Here is a 19,397-nt window from a genome sequence, read left to right on the forward strand (position 1 = left end):
TGAGGCGAAGGCCATTCCACATCTCATCTGTAGGCGCAGATGAGTTTCCGAGCTCTGGATCTCCTTCAGTAATCAGACGGAGCTGACTGATGAGCGCCTTCTCTGAAGGGCATTTTCTTTGCAAATGTGGACGTACGGTGCACTTCATTAGTGAAGTGGGTGTGAGACTCCTGCTGCGTGTGCACACGGACAGCTTGAACAAACACTGAAGGCAAAGACACGAGCATCACCCTGCAAGTTGGTGAAAGACTTCAGCTCTTTTATTAAAACCAAGCAGCAACGACTGAAGGGATTTATCTGAGGAGAGGAGGAGCACTCTCAGTCAGATGTTGGAAAATATAAAATCACAGTTTAGCAGTTTCAGTTTGCTCTACAAACAAAAAAAAAAAAAGAATTGAGGGGGGATTATGTTTATTTTACAAACGCAGTGGCCATTTTTTATTATTTTATATTTAAACCAAATCTGCACATGCATACCTAATAAAAAATGTAGGGGAAACGTAAAAACCAAGTGATGATTGAGTCAGAAGGAAACGCAGCTTTGGTGCTTGAGCCAACTCTGATTCTTGGGACAACGTTCAGCTGTGCTCCCACAGTCCTAATCCTGCAGCCCTGCTTCCAGTTGGCCGTCACAGACTTCCTGTGTAGTCACCGGTGGCGGCCTTCCCACCAACATGTTGTTCTTAGGCGAACAGCTTTCAGGCTCCATGGTCATCACCTGCACAGAGTACCCATGAGCCTCTGCTGCCCACGATCGATCCAGGTCTACCAAGCCCATACACTGTTTACCTGCAGGCAAAGAAAAACATTAAAATCATCATGTTTTCATTTTCGTTGATGGATAAAATAACGTAAAATACACTTTTTAAATTCCTAACTAATATTAAGATGTAAATATTTTAGTGTGAAGTAAAAAAAAAAACAAATACAAAATTAAGTGAATACAGTAGTCCCTCGTTTATCGCGGGGGATCTGCACCCTGAAGCCCCGCGATAAGTGAAAAACCACAAAGTAGGAATAGTAGTACAAGTAGCAAGTAGTAATTTATTTTAGTATTTATATATATATATATAGATAATAACATGTTTTAAACCCTTCCCACACTCTTGCAATATTCTAAACAATATTTCTAAACTCTAAACGCTCTAAAAGAGCACAGAATGTCATGATTTCAGCTCTACCTCTGTTGCTCTCAGCCACGCCCACTTCTCTGCTCTGCACGCAGATCAGCTGGTCAGCTGCAGGAGGAAGTTTATCCTGCAGCAGTACGGGCTGCACAGAAGTGCAGGAGGAAGCTTTTTCTGCAGCTCTGGGCTGCACAAAGGTGCAGAAGGTGCTGAATAATTTAAAATGATTAATTTTACATAAAAATTCAATGCCGATTGTGCGGCTCATCCATCAGTCAGCCAATTACGTGTCGAGTCAAATCTTAATTTATAAAACCGCGATAGAGCGAATCTGCGATAAACGAACTGTGAAGTAGCAAGGGACTACTGTACGTGTTTAGCAGCTACCATCAAATGGTTAAACTCAAAACCTGGTCTGGAGTCAGTTCTTTTCAATAATTCAAGATAAACTGTAAGAAAGACCTCTTGTTCCCTGATTCATCTCCTGATAACATATCCACCAGGAAATCAGAGTAAAACAACCTTTTTATATCCTGTCAGACAGGAAGATCAAATATTCAATACTGGAACAATTTAAAAGCAATACAGTATTTATGGAAAAAATCAGTTCAGTTTATTTCTATAGCCCCAAGTCACAACAGAAGTCCTCTCAGGGCACTGTACAAAATCATTCACATACGTTAAAAAAGCAAATTAGTAAAAGTTATCTATCTAAAGAAACCAGCAGATTGTGTTGGATCTTTACTTCATCACAGTTTCCCATCCTGAGCAAACACAGAGGAGACAGTGGAAAGGAAAAACTCCCTCTTAACAGGAAGAACCCTCCAGCAGAACCAGGCTCAGGACAAGCAGCCATCTGCTTCGACCGGCTGGGGTTTGAGAGGAACAGGAAGGAGAAACAAACACAGAATGACAGGCCCTATCTATGTAGCCCGCATTGTTTTCAGGACACCACCTGGACAGTCATCACTTGTCATCACTGGTCAGGTAGGGGAGAGGAGCAGAACAAAACTACTGAGATCGACATGCATTTTGAAAAGTTATACATCGAAGCAACATTAATTTTAGTGATCTAACCGTGTGTCATTACGGCCGACGTGAATAACAGTCTTACTGTATTTAGCCTCAGCCAGCAGTTTCATGTAGGACTGTCGCCCAATCTGGCCCCTGGATTGCATTTAACTATGGTCGCTGGAGTCACTAAAGACACGTTTTGAACTATGGAACTGCCACTGACCAGGGTCTGCTTCTCAGGGGGTGTGTCACCGAGCGAGGAAAAACGATTGGAAACGTAATCGGTGGTGAACTGGGGGCTTAGCCTTAGCACTTATGCTTATTCCAGACCATCACCCAGCCGGCCTGACAAAGAACAATATAAAAATAACCATCAACAACGCTGTTCTCATATGTATGTTAGCAAGCTAAGATAAAAAGCCCAGCTTTGTTGAACCTGCTTTGTAGTTTATCCCTCTGACGTGAACTCTCCCTGCTGATTTCCACAACAGTACTTGAATTTTCATATAAAATAAAACTTTTCTCAACACTAATGAATGCGCCATGTAGCATTTTGGTAGCTGATTGTAACCACGCTGAATGCAAGTGCTGATCTGCCATTTCCTGATGGGTAAAGTCTCAGGAGAGAAGAGAGGGAAGCTTGTAAAAACAGCGTTAGTGTGAAAGATCTGAAGAGATCTGTTAGTGGATAGAGGAATACACCAGAGAGACTGGTGCCGTCAGGTACACATAAAAAGTCTTCAGTCTGATGAGGCTTCAGGGAGCTTTTTTCTGATAAACTGAAGAGCTATCAGGGTGAAGAGAGCTCTCCACTAGATGGAACACTGCACAGTAGAGCTTGGATGCAGAAGCTCTTTATTCAAACTCTGATCTACCAACTGTTCACTGAAGATGTAAAAGTTTTAACTCCAAACACAAAGAGGGAATGGTGCTGCTACTGGAATGTTGCCAGTACGTTTCGTTGTGCCGTTCTTCAGTGCAATGACAACAGAAGGTAAATTGAATAGGTAAGATTTGTTGATATCAGCCATTTCATCAATATTTTCATTTCACCTTTATTTAACCAGACACTAAAAATAAATTCTTATTGACAGTGCTGGCCTGGCAAGCACCAAAAGGTACTTGGAGGATCTGTCCATGTGGTGCATGATGTGCAGGGGCTTATTTTTCCATCATGGCTCCTCTTGTTCCATCTCTTCCACACTGGGTCTCTGCTGCTGCCTGAGACATTCACTTACCTGTTCATCATCAGGGGCTTTCCTCCTGATATACTCCAGGTTCTTAGTTGTTTCATCCTGTATAGTGGCTCGGACACTCGGCACCCTGAGAGACAGGAGGGAGGCAGAAGACTAGCTGCCTCCCTCCTGTCTCTCAGTGTATAGTCTCAGGGTGCTGGACTTGAGATGAAAACCTCCATGCATTGTGAGGAGCTGTCGAGTTTTGAAGTCAGTGGCTTCTATGTCCTCCTACGCTAATGTGTGTTCAAGCTTCAAGGAGACTTTGTCATTTGCATCACATGCGGTACATGAGGTGGAACAAAATTGTGTACTCAAGGTTCCAGTTACACCCAAAAATAGCAAAAGTATAACAAAAAGAAACAGTATATAAGGATCTAAGATATACGCTAAACAATAATAATGTAACATAACACAGTGTGTAAAACAGCAGCTTGAACGTGTGTGTGTGTGAAGCTCCAGCATAAGGCCAGAAATACAGAATAAACACTTGTTTTTTTTATCACACTGCATGCAAAATTAAAAAAAGAAACAGATCCCATGTGATCCGTCGGTGCTTGTAGTATGTGATGAGGATAACACTCAGCTACTACCATATCAGCTTTGAGCTCAAGATAATGGATGGATGGATGGATGGATCTGTCAAGGTAATGGTAATGCTAACTTAAACTCCAGTGTCTAAGTACTTTCCACAGTTCAATGAGCTCAGGACTGTATACGACTACTTTAGGAAGGAGATTGAAGTCGTACCGATGTGGCGCCTGTCAGGCGGGAGCTGGACAGCAGTTTGATCTGCAAAACGACAGAGGATCATGTGCTCCTGGAAAGTTGACAAACAAAAACATTTTATTGAAACTGGCAACAAACACAAGAATGTTACATGTTCAATTTCAAACCAAAACACCAGAGACTGAACTCATACAAAGCAGGGTACACTTCTGCTCATGTATTCGTCCATTTTTTCTACATCTGCTTGTTTTTGTGTCCAACCATGCAGCTGCTTTCAGCAAGCATGGAGGAAAAGGCAGGAAATCATTACCAGCAGATGACATGGCTGAGTTTTTTTCACCAGGAATTCAATACTATAAATAATATACAACATAAAATGTCTCTTCTGGCTGATGGAGCGCTGCAGTTTGACGTTCCAGACTTCACTATCTGAGAAGGTTTTTTACGATTCACATCAAGTGGACAGGTTTTAATGAAACCCTCAGAAAGTAATCAATGAATGCATAGCTACAACTGATAAACTCATTAAAGATGGCTGCCACACCTAACTAACTGTAGCAACACAAAATGGCTATATTTCAAGCACTAACAAATCACGAGATTATGTATGTTATTTTTAAGCAAAGCAGCTACAACTCTCTTGTGGGAGCAAGTCAAGTCAACGTTATTTATAAAGCACATTTAAAACAGCAGCTGTTACCAAAGTGCTTAACAATAAAAATAAATGGGAGTAATTTAATGGGGAAAAAAATGATAGTACTGAAAAATCAATTAAAAGCATCAAAATAAAACATAAAAGCACAGAACAATAAAACACCAAAATCGAATCATACTGTATTAAAAGTCAGGGAAAACTGGTGGGTATTTAGCAGAGATTTAAAAACAAGAAGAGACGTGGTCTGTCTAATGTTGGAGGGCAGATTGTACCAAAGTTTGGGGCCCACGACTGAAAAAGTCCCATCTCCTCTGAGCTTCAATCTGGTTTTTGGAACAGCCAAAAGCAGCTGATCAGATGATCTCAGGGCCCGAGAAGGAACATATGGTTCCAGTAGCTCAGAGAGATGAGGGTGCAACGTCATTTATGCACTTAAAGGATAGCAGGAGAATTTTAAAATAAATGTTGATGCATGTACAGGGAGCCAGTGAAGGGAGGACAAAACTGGTGTAATATGATCAAACCTACAAGATTCTGTTAATAGTTCAGCTGCAGCATTTGGACGAGCTGGAGACATGAAATGGGGACCTGACTGACCCCAACATAATGTGTGTTACAGTAGTCTAGTCAGGTAGTAATTTATTTATTCATTAACCTTTATTTAATCAGGCAAATCCCACTGAGACACAGATCTCTTTTGCAAGGGAGGCCTGGGCCTGAAGATAGCCCAACGTGCATGTTTTTGGATTGTGGGAGGAATAATAATAATAATAAAGCCATGGACTAGTTTTTCAAGGTCAGACGTGGTCAACATGGACTTAAGATTAGCTATCTGCCTTAACTGGAAGAAGCTTTTCTGCAGAACAGAGTTAATTTGTTTATTAAACTTAAAGTCAGAGTCTAAAACCATCCCAAGATTAACAGACTGCTTACGATATGGCTCCAGAGAGTCAAGGTTTACAGGATCAGAGACAGCAGTAGAGCTAGGGCTAAACACAATGACCTCAGTCTTCTGATCATTAAAACTTTTTAAAAAATTGAAGCCATCCATGCCTTGATGTCATCAAGACATTGTAACAGAGGGTGAATGGAATAAGAACTATTAGGTTTCAATGGAAGATAAATCTGACAATCAGCCTAACAATGAAATATCATGTTTCCTCAGGATAGACCCCAAAGGGAGCAGATAGAGTGGAAACAGAAGGGGTCCAAGAATCGAGCCCTGTGAGACCCCGCAGGAAAGAGGCACTGAAGCAGATACACTAATTCTAATTTAACACAGAAACTCCAGCAGGTAATTCCTCCAAGGAAACACTAGGCCTTTGAGTCAGTTTTTATTTCTATATTTCCTCCTATTAGACTTGCAGGTAACTGCTGAGTCAAAATAAGGAAAACCAACATATACAGATGCAACAATGCACAATGTGGCTGGGATTAAAAGGTGTGTTTGGATTAACAGTGGAGGAATACCTGGGGTGTTTAGGACAGAGATCAAATCTGTTGTCTCATAACTGACATGGTTATTTTAACACAAAACAAAGTTGGTTGTGCATCCAAACTTCTGGCATCAACACTAACAGCCAGACTCTCTAACGAGCCTCCTGTGGTTGCTCACTGCCTGCCTTCTCACATTAGATGCCATTACATCTTGTGACAGAAATCCAAGTTGCAGTTGCTCGTTTGCCTGTAATTAGTTTTAGTGACATTTTTCTCATTTGTATTTTTGTCAAAAATACACGGCACATAGAAAATGAATGCAGCCGCTGTTACCAGGATGAAGTATGTAGAACATTCTTGTCAGCTCCACCCACAGGCCACATGAACTCAGGTAATTTATGTCCAGACAAAGGACAAGCTTTCCTATTCTGCTTTTGCCTTGTTATGGCTCACGTAACAAGTGAGTCGAGAGAGCCGTATGTCATCTCTAAACCTGCCTCTGCTTTAATTGATGCCGTTTTTCACACCACTGGGTCAACGCTGAATGCAAGGCTACAGAGCAGCTCCTTAACGTTAAGCACCAATACCTCAGACCATTAACTCTTTATTCCAGCACCATTTGTCAGCGTGCTGTCATTTAGTTTAACTACTATTGCTCCAGAAGGACAGTTATGGTTTGGGCTTAAACTATGCACTGCAGTTTTTGGTTCTGCAAGTGTTGTCTTGGAGAAAAACACAGAAAAAAAAAACAGGTTTTCTAAAGAAAGCCTAAATAAAGAACAAATGAAAACAAAATCAAAGGAAGAAAGATGATTAAGGCTGAGCCCCATCTAACTCCATCCACCTATTTCTTCATGTACATGTTGACACAAGAAGAATCGAGCTACCAAATCTTTTTTTATAATGTGTGCGTGTGTGTGTGTGTGGTTTCAGTCGGTCCTTTAGCACACTTCAAACAAAGGGACAGAAGCTGCACTTGCATATTAAAGTAATTGTATTGTATATACACAGACCTTTTCCAAAAAATTAGAATATCATGGAAAAGTTGTTTAACTTCCATAATTCCATTTAAAAAGTTAATCTTTAATAGACGATAGGTTCAGGGCCCACAATTTAAACTATTTCAAGTATTTATTTTTACATAATTTGGGCTTCCAGCTCATGAGACATGAAAACAGGATTTCAAAAAATTAGAATACTGTGAAGACATCAGCCCAAATTTTGCAGGGCATGAATGATTTAAACTGAGTGTGACACACTAATCATCTACTAAACTTAAGCACCTGCACAGATTTCCCCAGGTGTCATTAAATTGCTTCAATTTGGTTCAATTGTCTCAGTTCGGTTCAATATGCGGAAGACTGCAGACATAACTGGCCAGAAGACCATCATCGATACCCTCCATAGGTTCAAGTTCAAGTTCATAGCTAAGGAGGCTGGTTGTTTACAGAGTGCTGTGTCTAAGCATATCAATGGAAAGTCTAGTGGAAGGGCAAAATGTGGCATGAGAAGATAAACTAGCAAAATAAATGACCGTGGGCTTCAGCAGATTATCAAACAGAGAAGATTCCAGAATCTGGCAGAGATCCAGAAAAAGTGGGATGAGGCGGGAGTCACAGCTTCAAAAACCACCACATTCAGACGCATCCTGGAGATGGGCTACAACTGTCGGGTTCCTCAAGTCAAGCCACTTCTGAACCTGAGCCAACTCTTTTCCGTTGAACGTAAAGTGTGCCTTTCATTCAGAAATCAAGGTCCAAGGGTTTGGAGGAAGAAGGGTGAGGAACAGAGCCCATACTGCTTGAGGTCCATGTGAAATATCCAGTCAGTCATGATTTGAGGTGCAATGTCCGGTGCAGGTGTTGGTAAACTCTGCTTTCTTAAATCCAAGGTCACCACAACAGTCTACCAGAATGTTTTAGAGGACTTCATGATTCCTTCTGCGGAGAATCTGTATGGAAATGCAGATTTCATCTTCCAGCAGGACCTGGCCCCTGCCCATGCCGCCAGAAGCACCAGAACCTGGTTTGATGTCCATGCCACAGTGCTTGACTGGCCAGACAACTCACCGGACCTAAACCCCATTGAGAATCTATGGGGTCTTGTTAAGAGGAAAATGAGGAGCACCAGACCCAACAACAAAGAAGAGCTGACAGCATCAAGGAAATCTGGGCTTCCATAACTCCCAGTTAATGCCACAGACTGATTGACTCAAAGCCACGTCGCATCGAGGCAGTAATTAAGGCAAAGGGATTCCCAACCAAGTATTAAAGACTGACATACTGTTTTGAATGTACCATATTTTGATTGATTTGTTGTGATCCTACTTTCCTTCATATTTTCTGCAAAAACTGAGAAGTAGTGTGGGCTGTTGTCTCCACAGTATTCTATTTTCTTTTAATCATGTTTTCGTGGGTTTCATGAGCTGGAAGCCCAAATTATGTAAAAATAAACAAATACTTGAAATCGTTTAAATTGTGGGCCCTGAATCTATCATCTATTAAAGATTAACTTTTTGAATGGAATTATGAAAGTTAAACAACTTTTCCATGATATTCTAATTTTTTTGGAAAGGGTCTGTAGTTTATTAAATTCCAATGTTTAATATTTGGCACCAATGTCAGTTATCCCCCCAAAACAACAACAATATTGGTGCTTTTTTTCTCCTAATTAAAATAATCTGTTGTCACAACAACAATAATTATGTAGAGTTTTGTATATATTCAGATGTATGAAGCTTTGTATCATTGTTGGACCTCCTAAAAGTTCATAAAAAACATTTGTTGTGCACTAGATGACTAGTGTTATATACAGGAGCATACTGACCTGTCATTTAGTTTGAATAACAACGTTGGATATGACTGAAGATAAAACAGTTCCCCAAAGAGAAATGTTTTAAACCCAACGTGCTTGTGAGACTGAACAGAAGATCACTGACCTTCTGATTCTAACCTTCACTGGTGGGCAGAAATACATGCAGCTTTCACTTTACATCAGTGACATGCTTCTTCAAACATTTTAACGTCACCTGTGGTGAGGTTGGATTCCTAAATAGGTGGGGAAAGAGGAGCATAACTTCCTGGTGCCATATACGGAGCCTAAACAACCCAGATAAACGAAAGGAGAGTCTGCTTTCAACAGGACTGGCTGGACTGTGAAGAATGGGGGCCGTGTCTGTGGCGTAAATTTGATTTTTCTTTTTTGGCCATATAAAATTCTGTGATTTGTCTCCTGTATACAGCTCACATTATCCTCGATACACGCCGGTCTGAACGGATACTGAAATAAAGAAACTAAAGCAAGTTTAATATGTGTAACCTGTTTTAACTAAAGAAGAAAACAGAAAATCAGCCTGTTGGGGAACAAACCTAGAGATTCAACCAGATACTCCCAAACATCAATGTAATCCAGGTTTAGATGTGCACACCAAGATGTCTACACTTCTTGGTGTGCACAGATTGGGTAACGTGTTTTGGCTGAAATTACAAAACAGCTCGACCACATATCGCTCACTTGCCTCGGGGCTAAACTTCCTAGCATGATTGTCCTAAACCAGCTGAAAATGGGCCAGCTCTTTACTTTATCATCTCATCCATTGTGGGCTGTTCGCTCTCTGCCCACCAACAAACTGGAAATAATCTGTTTACAAACCTGATGATGGTCCCTGTTAAGGGCCACGGTGTAGGAGCAGGGCTCTTAGCAGGACCAGACGTTGGACTTCAGAGCTCGGGTTTAAGGTGACGGATAACGTCTTCGCTGGTCTACAAAGATTAAAGAATTCTCTTGCTGCATGTCTTCATGTTCAAATGTTCCTTAATGTTTGCGGACCAGACTTTTGCACATATATTTAAATGGAAATCCCAACCCAGTATTCCAGTACACGTGTCCTGTAAATCTGATATGTTCTGAGTCACCCGAGCCTTGTAAAATCTGATTGCTGCCCTGCACAAAAGAAAGGAATTGGTCCAGTGTTGTGACACGTCAACTTGACGTTGCTATGGTTAGGACCTGTAGCTACTCTGCACAGATTACCCCCGGGGGCTCCGACAGCGCCCATACATCATGTTGGGATGGGCCCTCCCAGTGAGCAGCGATCTGTCTGTGCTGAGGCTGCAGGCTGAGAATGCTCCCTTGTAAAGTCCTGAAGAGTGTTTGTTCTCAGGACAGCGGTTTGTGTAAAACTCTCATTAATTATGTGTTATTGTCTGATTTTTAAAAAGGTTGTGGGTTTAATTCTCAAAGGTTGAGCTGGTTGTTGCAAAGTCCAACTTATGGAGATTTCAAGATAAACTGATTAGTCCAATTATACCTGAACTAATGTAAATCTAGCAGCTTGCTGCTACAGCGTGAAACTTTAGTGTCTAACAGAATAAAGAAAATAAAGCTTCAAACTGAAGCTGAACACTCAACTAGATCAGTGCCTTGCTAAATATTTAAGCAACAAAACATTTTTAATATTGGCTTTTAGATAAAATAGTGACTTCCATGAAACCAGAAATTGTTCTTAATTACTAAATTAATAATAGATTTAGAAAAAAAAGTGTGCAACCCAAGCTAGCCCTCTGTTTGCTTGTTTCACATTTGTTCGAGTCTTTCTTGTCTGTGTTTACCAGCTGTGGTGTGAGAATGTGCTCACTTTTCCACGAGCCATTGAGATTTCGCTCCGGCATGGCAAACTAAAACTTTCCAATTCACTGCCTCTGATTTAGTTATACTGCATTTAATATGAGGCATCTTCACAAAGAGGAAAACTGAGAAAACACACATACAACCTGTAACGATGAAGATATTTTACAGAAAACCATCAAGGCTTTGTTGATGATGTGCAGATAAACAATCAGAACGCTTCAGTTTAATGCGCCTGCTAAAATGAATTATTATATTTATGAAGTAACATTTACAACCTTACCTTATATGACAGCGCATCCTGGAACTTTTTGCTGTAAAAACAGAAAACATGAATACAAGAAGCGCAGCCACGAAGCACTCAAAAGTATTTATACCTACACTGTACTGAGAAATAAAATAAAAAAAAAACTTAAGTTACTAAAACAAACTAAAAACAGGATCAGATAAAAAAAATAGATTATGAAGTATTAGAAACGGACAAGTAGAGCTTAAATAGCACAGTTCTTTACCGAGTTAACTATAACTGCTAAGAAAACTTTTCTTCTAATAGCAAAGCAAACACCAGAACAAAAAAGCACTATTATCCCACGAATGGGTCAGTGAATGCAGCATGATCTAAATTAAACATTAAGATAAAAAAAGGAGGCTAATACTCTAAACTTCATGTGCGCCTTAAAATCCACAACAATCCTGAACATCCCATTCAATTAAATACTTTTATTTGTTGGCGTCCACAAACCTGAAGCCACAGTTGTGCTTGTGGGAGTTTTAGAGTTTGTTCTTTCAGACAACCATGAATACTGTAAGACCTTAACCACAAAAAGATGTTTTATTCCCCTCTCATTTATCTCTGCAATCTAAAACTGTAGAAGATATATGTGTGCATGCACTGAGTGAACTCTTTTTGGTCAGGCCAAGGGGGGTTGTGTGTGGGAGATGTCTCTAGAAAAAAAAAAAAAAAAAAAAAGGTCTCTACAAATAAACTATGAATATTAAAAAAAAATGTTCCAAAACAAAACAAAAACACAAGCAATCCCTGAAAATTAACCACTTCCTGTTTGAGAAACGTGCATCTTGGTTATTTGCCCTGACATGGGAACAAAGTGTTTGTTTTGACAAATGTAACCCAGTTTGGTTAATGATTAATTAAAGCTCAACAGGAGGCATGTCAGGAGCCAGCCAGGCCACAGGGAGAGAAGCAGGACATTCAACACGAACATCTGAGGCGTTCATGAACCGGGCAGTTGAGCTTCACAGCTCATTAAAACTCGCCAACTGCTTGGAATGTCGACACCTGCAGAATGTCCACACGAGTACCTGGAGCGTGACCTTGGGCAAAAAATACTTAAAGTGTCACGGCTGACATGTCAGGTGGGGACATTCTTCAATCATACTGCCCCGTAGACGCACAGCTTTTCTTGTTTATTTAAGCTGTAAAATCATTTTCTGTCATTTTTCAATTGTACGAGGAGTCTGAAGCGCGAAGAATCAAGTCGGCTTCATGTAGTCAGTGTCTGTCTGTCTTCGTTCACTGACATCAGCAAACAATTCCTAATTAGTAACAGTCAATCACTGCACTTGTAAGAAATAAGTACAAATCCACCTCCTTTTTTGAGAAACCGTCACAATTGTCACTAGAAATAACGAGTAAGGCATCTTTAATACATCCTCGCTTGATTGTTTTAAAATTCAAATGAAGCTGAATCACATCCTAAACTCACACTGGGTAAGAAGTGGGACAATCTTCAACAGAACCACCAAGTCACAGAGCCTGACTCCTGCTGAGGAGGAATATTTGGAGCTGCCAATTCAACCAAAATGGTGTAATTTTGTTCTGAAGGAGGAAGCAGGAACTTTGGAGCGCATGGTGAAAACATGCAACTAGTAACTGTGCAAATCAACTACACAGCAACCATCTTAAAAAATGACCTGATGCCTGCTCAATAATCCAAGAAGATGAAAAGAACCAGATTGAGTCAGGTCCTCTGGACAGATTTATCTTTGTTCAACAAAGAAGAATCTGTCCAGAGGACTCAACCTGGTTCTATCCTTAAAAAAATTAAATAATAAAACTTGGAATCACAGATTGTTTAACAAACTACAATGACTAAAACTTTACAGCAAGTGTGGCTGGAGACAAAAGCCCTTTTCAAATTGGCTCCATGACATGAGAGGACAGCTGGGCCCCTTTTGGAACCGCCTGGTTGTTCCTACATGAACCAGTTGAGCAGATCAAAGTCAAAGTTTCTTTATTCGTCATCCACCACGTCGTACATGAGGTGGAATGAAATTGTGTACACAGGGTCCCAGTGACGTCCAACAAAAGTATAAAATGTAAAAGGAAAACAGTAATAAGATCTAAGATACGAACTAAGAAAAACGTTAGACTAAAAATGTGCTAAGCACTAATAGTACAAAAACAATATGTCGAACAACAGCACGAACATGAGGTCCATATCCAACAACAATTTCTGCCTAAACACAACACACAAACAGTAACAGCAGTGCGTTGGTTACAACTGACAACTGTATGCAATGTCCCCCATTTTACACTTACTCCCCAACTTGACTCTGTGACTACCTGTGTTACTGGCTCAGGAGCATCAATTGCGGGTCAACTTCGGCCTCACACTCGGCCTCAGTTGTTTTTATACAGGACACGAGCTGCGACAACAGGCCTGCATGAAAAGGGCCAACGAGGAGAGGTGAGCTGGTACTAAAACCATTAAATTGGCTAAAACTGTGCGAATTATAGTTCAGATTGCTTGTGGAGAAGTACACTGGATACTGAACAGACTATAGACGACATGAAAACTAAAAACATTGCACACAGCGTCATTCTTTTTAACATGGTGACACGAACGTATTGTCACATTGAATATCACTGAATTAAATCAGCACAACAGCTTTGTGATGAGCCAGTCGCTCACAGAAAGTTGTTTCTGCAGCTGTCTACAGCATTACCATTCCATGGCTATTACAGAATTAGCAACAGATCAACACTAATTAACAGTACAGCCAAAAAAAAAACTTTTTACTGCCTTGTGCATTCTGTCACATGCGCCTCTATTCAAACAGCATCGTTTAAACTGCACGATCATTGTGATTCTTTTGATTATTTACGGTTCTCTTTGCGGTAAACCACCCACAAGACTAATTTATTTCTGTTCTTTCAAGCAGATTTTCATGCTGGTCTATTTATACTCTAGTCCTAACTGCCTCAGCACTGGGAAGCCCCTTCCCCTGGTGCTGACAGCATGACTGAAAACGTGAGGGACGGACCCCGCTGCGGAGGTGATGTGACACTGCTGCCTCAAATTGTCAGTGGTGCTGATAAGAGACAGGAGCTGCACAAAAAGCAGCGACAAGACATATTATCTGTGTGTGAAGGGAAAAAAATAGAGAGCGAGTGTGATGGAAAGCTGAGGCTATAAAACGAAAAGGGTAAGAAAAAAAAAGATGGGGGAGAGGAGAAGCAAGCATTGCCACATTAATCTGACAGGAAGCTAACAACAAGAAAAAAACAAAAAAAACATTTTACTGAGTGGAAGCCCAAGGAGGAGACACTTGGAGGGAGGTGCAGGATGTGGGTACAAACCTCTTAGGGAAGGAGAACTTGACGGCATTCTGGATGAAGCCGTAGCAACAAGGACTGACGACAAAGGTGGCCCCGGCCTGGATGCAGTGCTCCAAAACCATGTCTGTAGCAACGCCACACGCATGGAGGGCAACCTGGGTGAAAGCAGGCACACACAAACCCACAAATGGCTTCATTTAACCAACAAAATCAGAATATTCTGGTTTACTTAAAACACAAGACTCCACTATTGAGCTGAAAGCCTGCACAATGTCTCATTGATTCTTCAAATGGCTCCTGTAATTAAAACACTTCTTTTCTCTCAAAGTGCAGACTAGTAGAGCAAATAAAATGCATTGGTGTTTCGGGAGCAGCGGCACGAACGCATGAGGAATCCCATGGAGTAGGTAACGTGGTGGTCAACATCTGCTGACACATTAGTGAGTCTGGGGATCTACTGTGAATGAAAGACCCCAACTCTAATCCTGTCTGTCTGTTTTTGTCAGGAATATCTGCTACAGATAATGATGAAAACCTACAGGAAGAGTGATTACAGATGATTTCCACTCTGGTGAACAGTGAATAAACAGAGTCTGTAAACGGTTGAAAGCGAATGCTTCACTGACACTTTGATATGACAATAGCTACTCTGAGGCTCTCTGAAAAGAAGCCCCTCATTTTGATTCCAGCAGCTACTACTTTATTCTTCTCGTGTTTTCCAAGAAGTTGTCACAGGGCGTCTGAGTGTCTGAATGGGCTGCATGCTGCCTTGACAGCAGAAGTTCACAGCTGGTCAGGACTGAAGCTCCAGTCTGCAGCTCCACAACGCTGTGAGCTGCATGGCTAAATCCTCTCCTGAGCTCTCTGATGTGTCTACACAGAAATACATTTCCTAAAGGCTCTTTAAAGTTGAATTTGTGAACGGATCATTTTCACACACTGTACTCGGGAATCTGTTTAAAGAAGCGCCACGCTCACAAAGGGAACATTGAGCTATGGAGGCCCAGAGGAGCAAACATTATAACAATTCAATTCAGTTTATTTCTATAGAGCCAAGTCAAAACAAAAGTCGTCTCAGGGCACTGTACAAACACATTCATAAACATTATAAAAAGGAAATTAGTGAAAGTTATCTATCTAAGGAAGCAGCAGGTTGTGTTGAATCTTCACTTCGTCACAGTGTCCCATCCTGAGCAAACACAAAGGAGACAGTGGAAAGGAAAAACTCTATTTAAACAGGTAGAGTAGAGCAAGCAAAGACAGCAGCTGAGTGAGGAAATTTGGTCAATTTGTCCTCCAGCAGTCTAAGCTTATAGTATATAACTAAGGGATAGGTCAGGAAACCCAAGCCAAGCCTAACTATAGGATTTATGACAAAGGAAAGTCTTAAGCCCAGTCTGAAAACTGAACAATGTGTCAGCCTCACGGACAGAAACTGGAAGTTGGTTCCACAAGAGAGGAGCCTGGAAACTGAAAGATCTGCCTCCCATTCTACTTTTGGAAACTCTAGGAACCACAAGTAAACCTGTAGTCTGAGAGTGAAGTGCTCTGGAAAATATGGAACAGTAGGATCTTAAATATAGGATGGAGCTAGGTTGTTGAGAGCTTTGTATGTTAGAAGTAAGATTTTGAATTCTGTTCTGGATTTGACAAGGAGCAAATGGAGAGAAGATAAAACTGGAGAGAGATGATCTCCTCTACCAACTCTCATTAAAACTTTGGCAGCTGCATTTTGGATCAACTTAAGACTTTTTAAAGATGTTTTGGTCACCCAGATAATAAACAATTAATTGCAATAGTCCCGTCTACACGTGATGAATGCATGGACCAGTTTTCCTGCATCATTTCTGGACAAGATGTTTCTAACTTTAGTGATATTATGCATGTGAAGGAAAGTAGGCATAGTAACTTTTTTTATTATGGGGGTTAAAATACATATCCTGATCAAAAATAACAACAAGGTTTTTAACATTAGAACTGGAGGTCAAATTAATGCCATCTATTGGATGTGAAAAGCTGCAATGTTTACTCCTAAGATGCTCAGGTCCAAAAACAACAACCTCTGTCTTGCCACAGTTTAAAAGCACAAAATGAAGGGTCATCCAGGTTTTTATGTCTGTAAGACATGCTTGTAATCTAAGTAAATGACTGGATTCACTGGGCTTCATGGCCAAATATAACTGGGCATCTAAAAAAGTTAAATCTGGTCTTCTGGACATTAAAAAAATAAAAATAAAATTGTAGAAATGTTTAATCTTTCATTTGAAAAAACTTCTTCAGTCTGAGGTGCTGTATTCAGCTCAGTCTTATAAATAGCAAATATAAATAGTTTTTTGAATGTCCAGAGGACCAGATTTAACTTTTTTAGATTTTTCTACCTGGATTATTGAGCATGCATCAAGATATAACTGAGTATCATCAGCATAACAATGAAAATTTATCCCGTGCTGTTTAATAACTTTAACTACTGTAGGGGGCCACTGGATGTCTGCGGCTCCAGTCTTCCCTGTGGGACAGGGATGTCAATGTCTTCTAGTGACATTTCTAAAGCTGCTTCATCTGACAGGGAATCAGAGGCAATAGTAGGAAGGATGGTTTGAATTTTCTCTCTAACTGAAAAGAATCTATTGATGAATAATACAATATACAGTTCTAGCTTTACAGAGGACTCTTCTATACGTTAGCAGACTATGTCTCCAAGTTAATTAAAATGTCTCTACATTAGTGGAGCGCCATTTTCTTTCCAGCTTTTTTAGATGTCTGTTTTAATGTACATAACTTAAGAATTGAACAAAGGAGACAGCTTCCTTTGGTTGATCACAATTGATAAACATGTGAACTAAAGACATTTCCCAATGCAGACAATACACTGGACTTTATTATAAGGAACTTAGCTTGTTGTGTTTTCTATCTCAGTCACCCCAGCCAAAAAACATTCCTCTACAGCAAACTGTGCTTTGATTTAAATATGAAGTTATTAATGAACCATAAACATAAATCTGCAAAATTAACATCAATTAACCACCATCTACCCCAATAATTAATGTTGTACTTTAGTCATGGGGCTTAAATTTGCATTAGATTTTATAACCTTCAGCCGTGAATTACACCAAACCATTTAAGTGAGATAAATACACACAAGAAGAATCCTGTTTGGATAATTACTGTATTAATTTGATGTATAAAGCATGTCTGCCTTCTAAACTGTAGTTTTGTTGCTTCCTAAAAGCTATTATGTTGAAGCAAAGCTATAGTCAGTTATGTTCTGATTAAAAATACATAATAGAGAGACTCATTAAAAAACTTTTCAGTAAAACAATATTCTATATATTAATATATTCTGCTAACCTTCATCTCAGCTGAGCCTAGCAGTGGAAGTCCATTAATATGCACTAACCATAAACGTGCACGTAGAAGTAAATTCTTTATTAATCCATTTTTTCTCAAGCAAAAAAGTGCCTCTTTGTCACTCTTTCCCCCAATAATCACATCACAGAAATAACGAGGCTTCATTATTCACACTTTTTGACATAATCATGCTCCTCTTTTGACCGTGTGGGCCTGAGATGGTGTGAAATGTCTGCCTGACAACTAATCATTGCATGCTTCTGCAGAAATTGCTGCAAATTTAAAATGTTGCAGTGGAGTCTGAAGAGTCTGGGCAGGATTAAGTTGTAGGGGAGTGGTGGTGCAGATGTTAGAGAAGATGGGCCAGTGATCGGACAGTTGCAGGTTCAACTCCCTGGACTGACAACATCAAAATGTGGGTGGAAAAGGTGAAACACCCACACCTGCCTCCACCCTCATTTTCCCCACTCTGGGCCCTTGAACAAGACCCTTAACCCCCACCATTTGCTCCCAAAACAGGTCTCTCTTGAAAATAAGTTCTAGTGACTCAGTGAGACTTTCCGGTATAAATAAAGGGTAAATAAATAAAAGTTCAGTCTAGAAATGGCACAATATCCATTTCTCATTGTTTATAAATGCAAGTGTTGCCATAAATCAAACTAGAATAAAGTGCAATGATTACATGGATTTAGAGCAGGGGTACCCAATACATCGATCGCGATCTACCGGTCAATCGCGAAGGCAATTTGAGTAGATCACATGACATCAGACTTTTTTCTTTTTTTTTTAATAGACATCAACCTATCAATCCATCCTTACTATGCAGTTTGTCACTTGATTGACATCCAGGTTAGCCAATCTCAGACCGGACCTTTTCTGACGCATAGGTCACCACGCATGCGCAAACAACCGAGCTAGTTTTTTCATTCATTCAACCTTTATTTAAACAGATAAATCACACTGAGCCTCAAATATTCATTTACAAGTGAGACCTGTTTAGTAATGTTTCTAGTAATAGCCTCCAGTTTATTTCTTTTAATCTAAACACCAGAAACTGTGTAAAATGAGTGGGGGAGCTGGACCAAGTAAGAAGCAAAAAACCTACCATTTCCATACAGAATTGTCATATTCGAAGTGCATTTGCCTCATCTGCAAGTGTACCGGAGCAGCATTTTTGGACTATCCATAAAAACCACGGCACTGACTTCCTTCTGAAAAGCGAGCCGATAAAGAAAAAGGTGAAGGAACTAAAATCCCAGTTATCCGGACAGCAGTCGTTTTTCTTACAGCTGACCGGCAGATGCTGAAGCATCAGTGCGGGTGAGTCACTTTAATAATTGTTGAGCAGAAAAAGTCTTTAAGATGTAGATATGGGGAAAGAGTAAATCATTGAAGCAGCTGACTCGTTGTTCCCAAACTTTAAAAACAAGCCAGAAATATTATCTTCGATCAAAGTTCTCCAGGTATCAAGAAATCAAGAACAAAAACACCTACACCCCCCTGAACATAAGAGGATCTGCGGTGGAAGTGGTCTCCAGCTACAAGTACTTGGGTGTACACATGAATGACAACCTCAGCTGGAGCAACAACACCACCAGCCTGATCAAGAAAGCTCATCAGAGACTCTACTTCCTCAGACGGCTGAG

The 19,397-nt window shown here is 40.3% G+C and overlaps 1 protein-coding gene across 1 annotated transcript in view; it reads right to left on the reverse strand.

Annotated features, from left to right (window-relative positions):
• Positions 1–570: 570 nt before the first annotated feature.
• Positions 571–19,397, reverse strand: part of gstcd (glutathione S-transferase, C-terminal domain containing) — a 98,418-nt gene continuing 79,591 nt past the window's right edge. Inside the window, exons 8-11 of the mRNA XM_037674876.1 lie at positions 14,425–14,558; positions 11,107–11,137; positions 4,127–4,196; positions 571–789 (exon numbers count right to left, since the gene is read on the reverse strand). Of these exons, the coding sequence (XP_037530804.1) occupies positions 599–789; positions 4,127–4,196; positions 11,107–11,137; positions 14,425–14,558 (426 nt within the window). The 3' untranslated portion in view covers positions 571–598. The remainder of the gene's footprint in view (positions 790–4,126; positions 4,197–11,106; positions 11,138–14,424; positions 14,559–19,397) is intronic.

The sequence above is a fragment of the Nematolebias whitei genome, chromosome 3 (genome assembly GCF_014905685.2).
Source record: "Nematolebias whitei isolate Nwh7 chromosome 3, NemWhi1, whole genome shotgun sequence".
Lineage (NCBI taxonomy): Eukaryota > Metazoa > Chordata > Actinopteri > Cyprinodontiformes > Rivulidae > Nematolebias > Nematolebias whitei.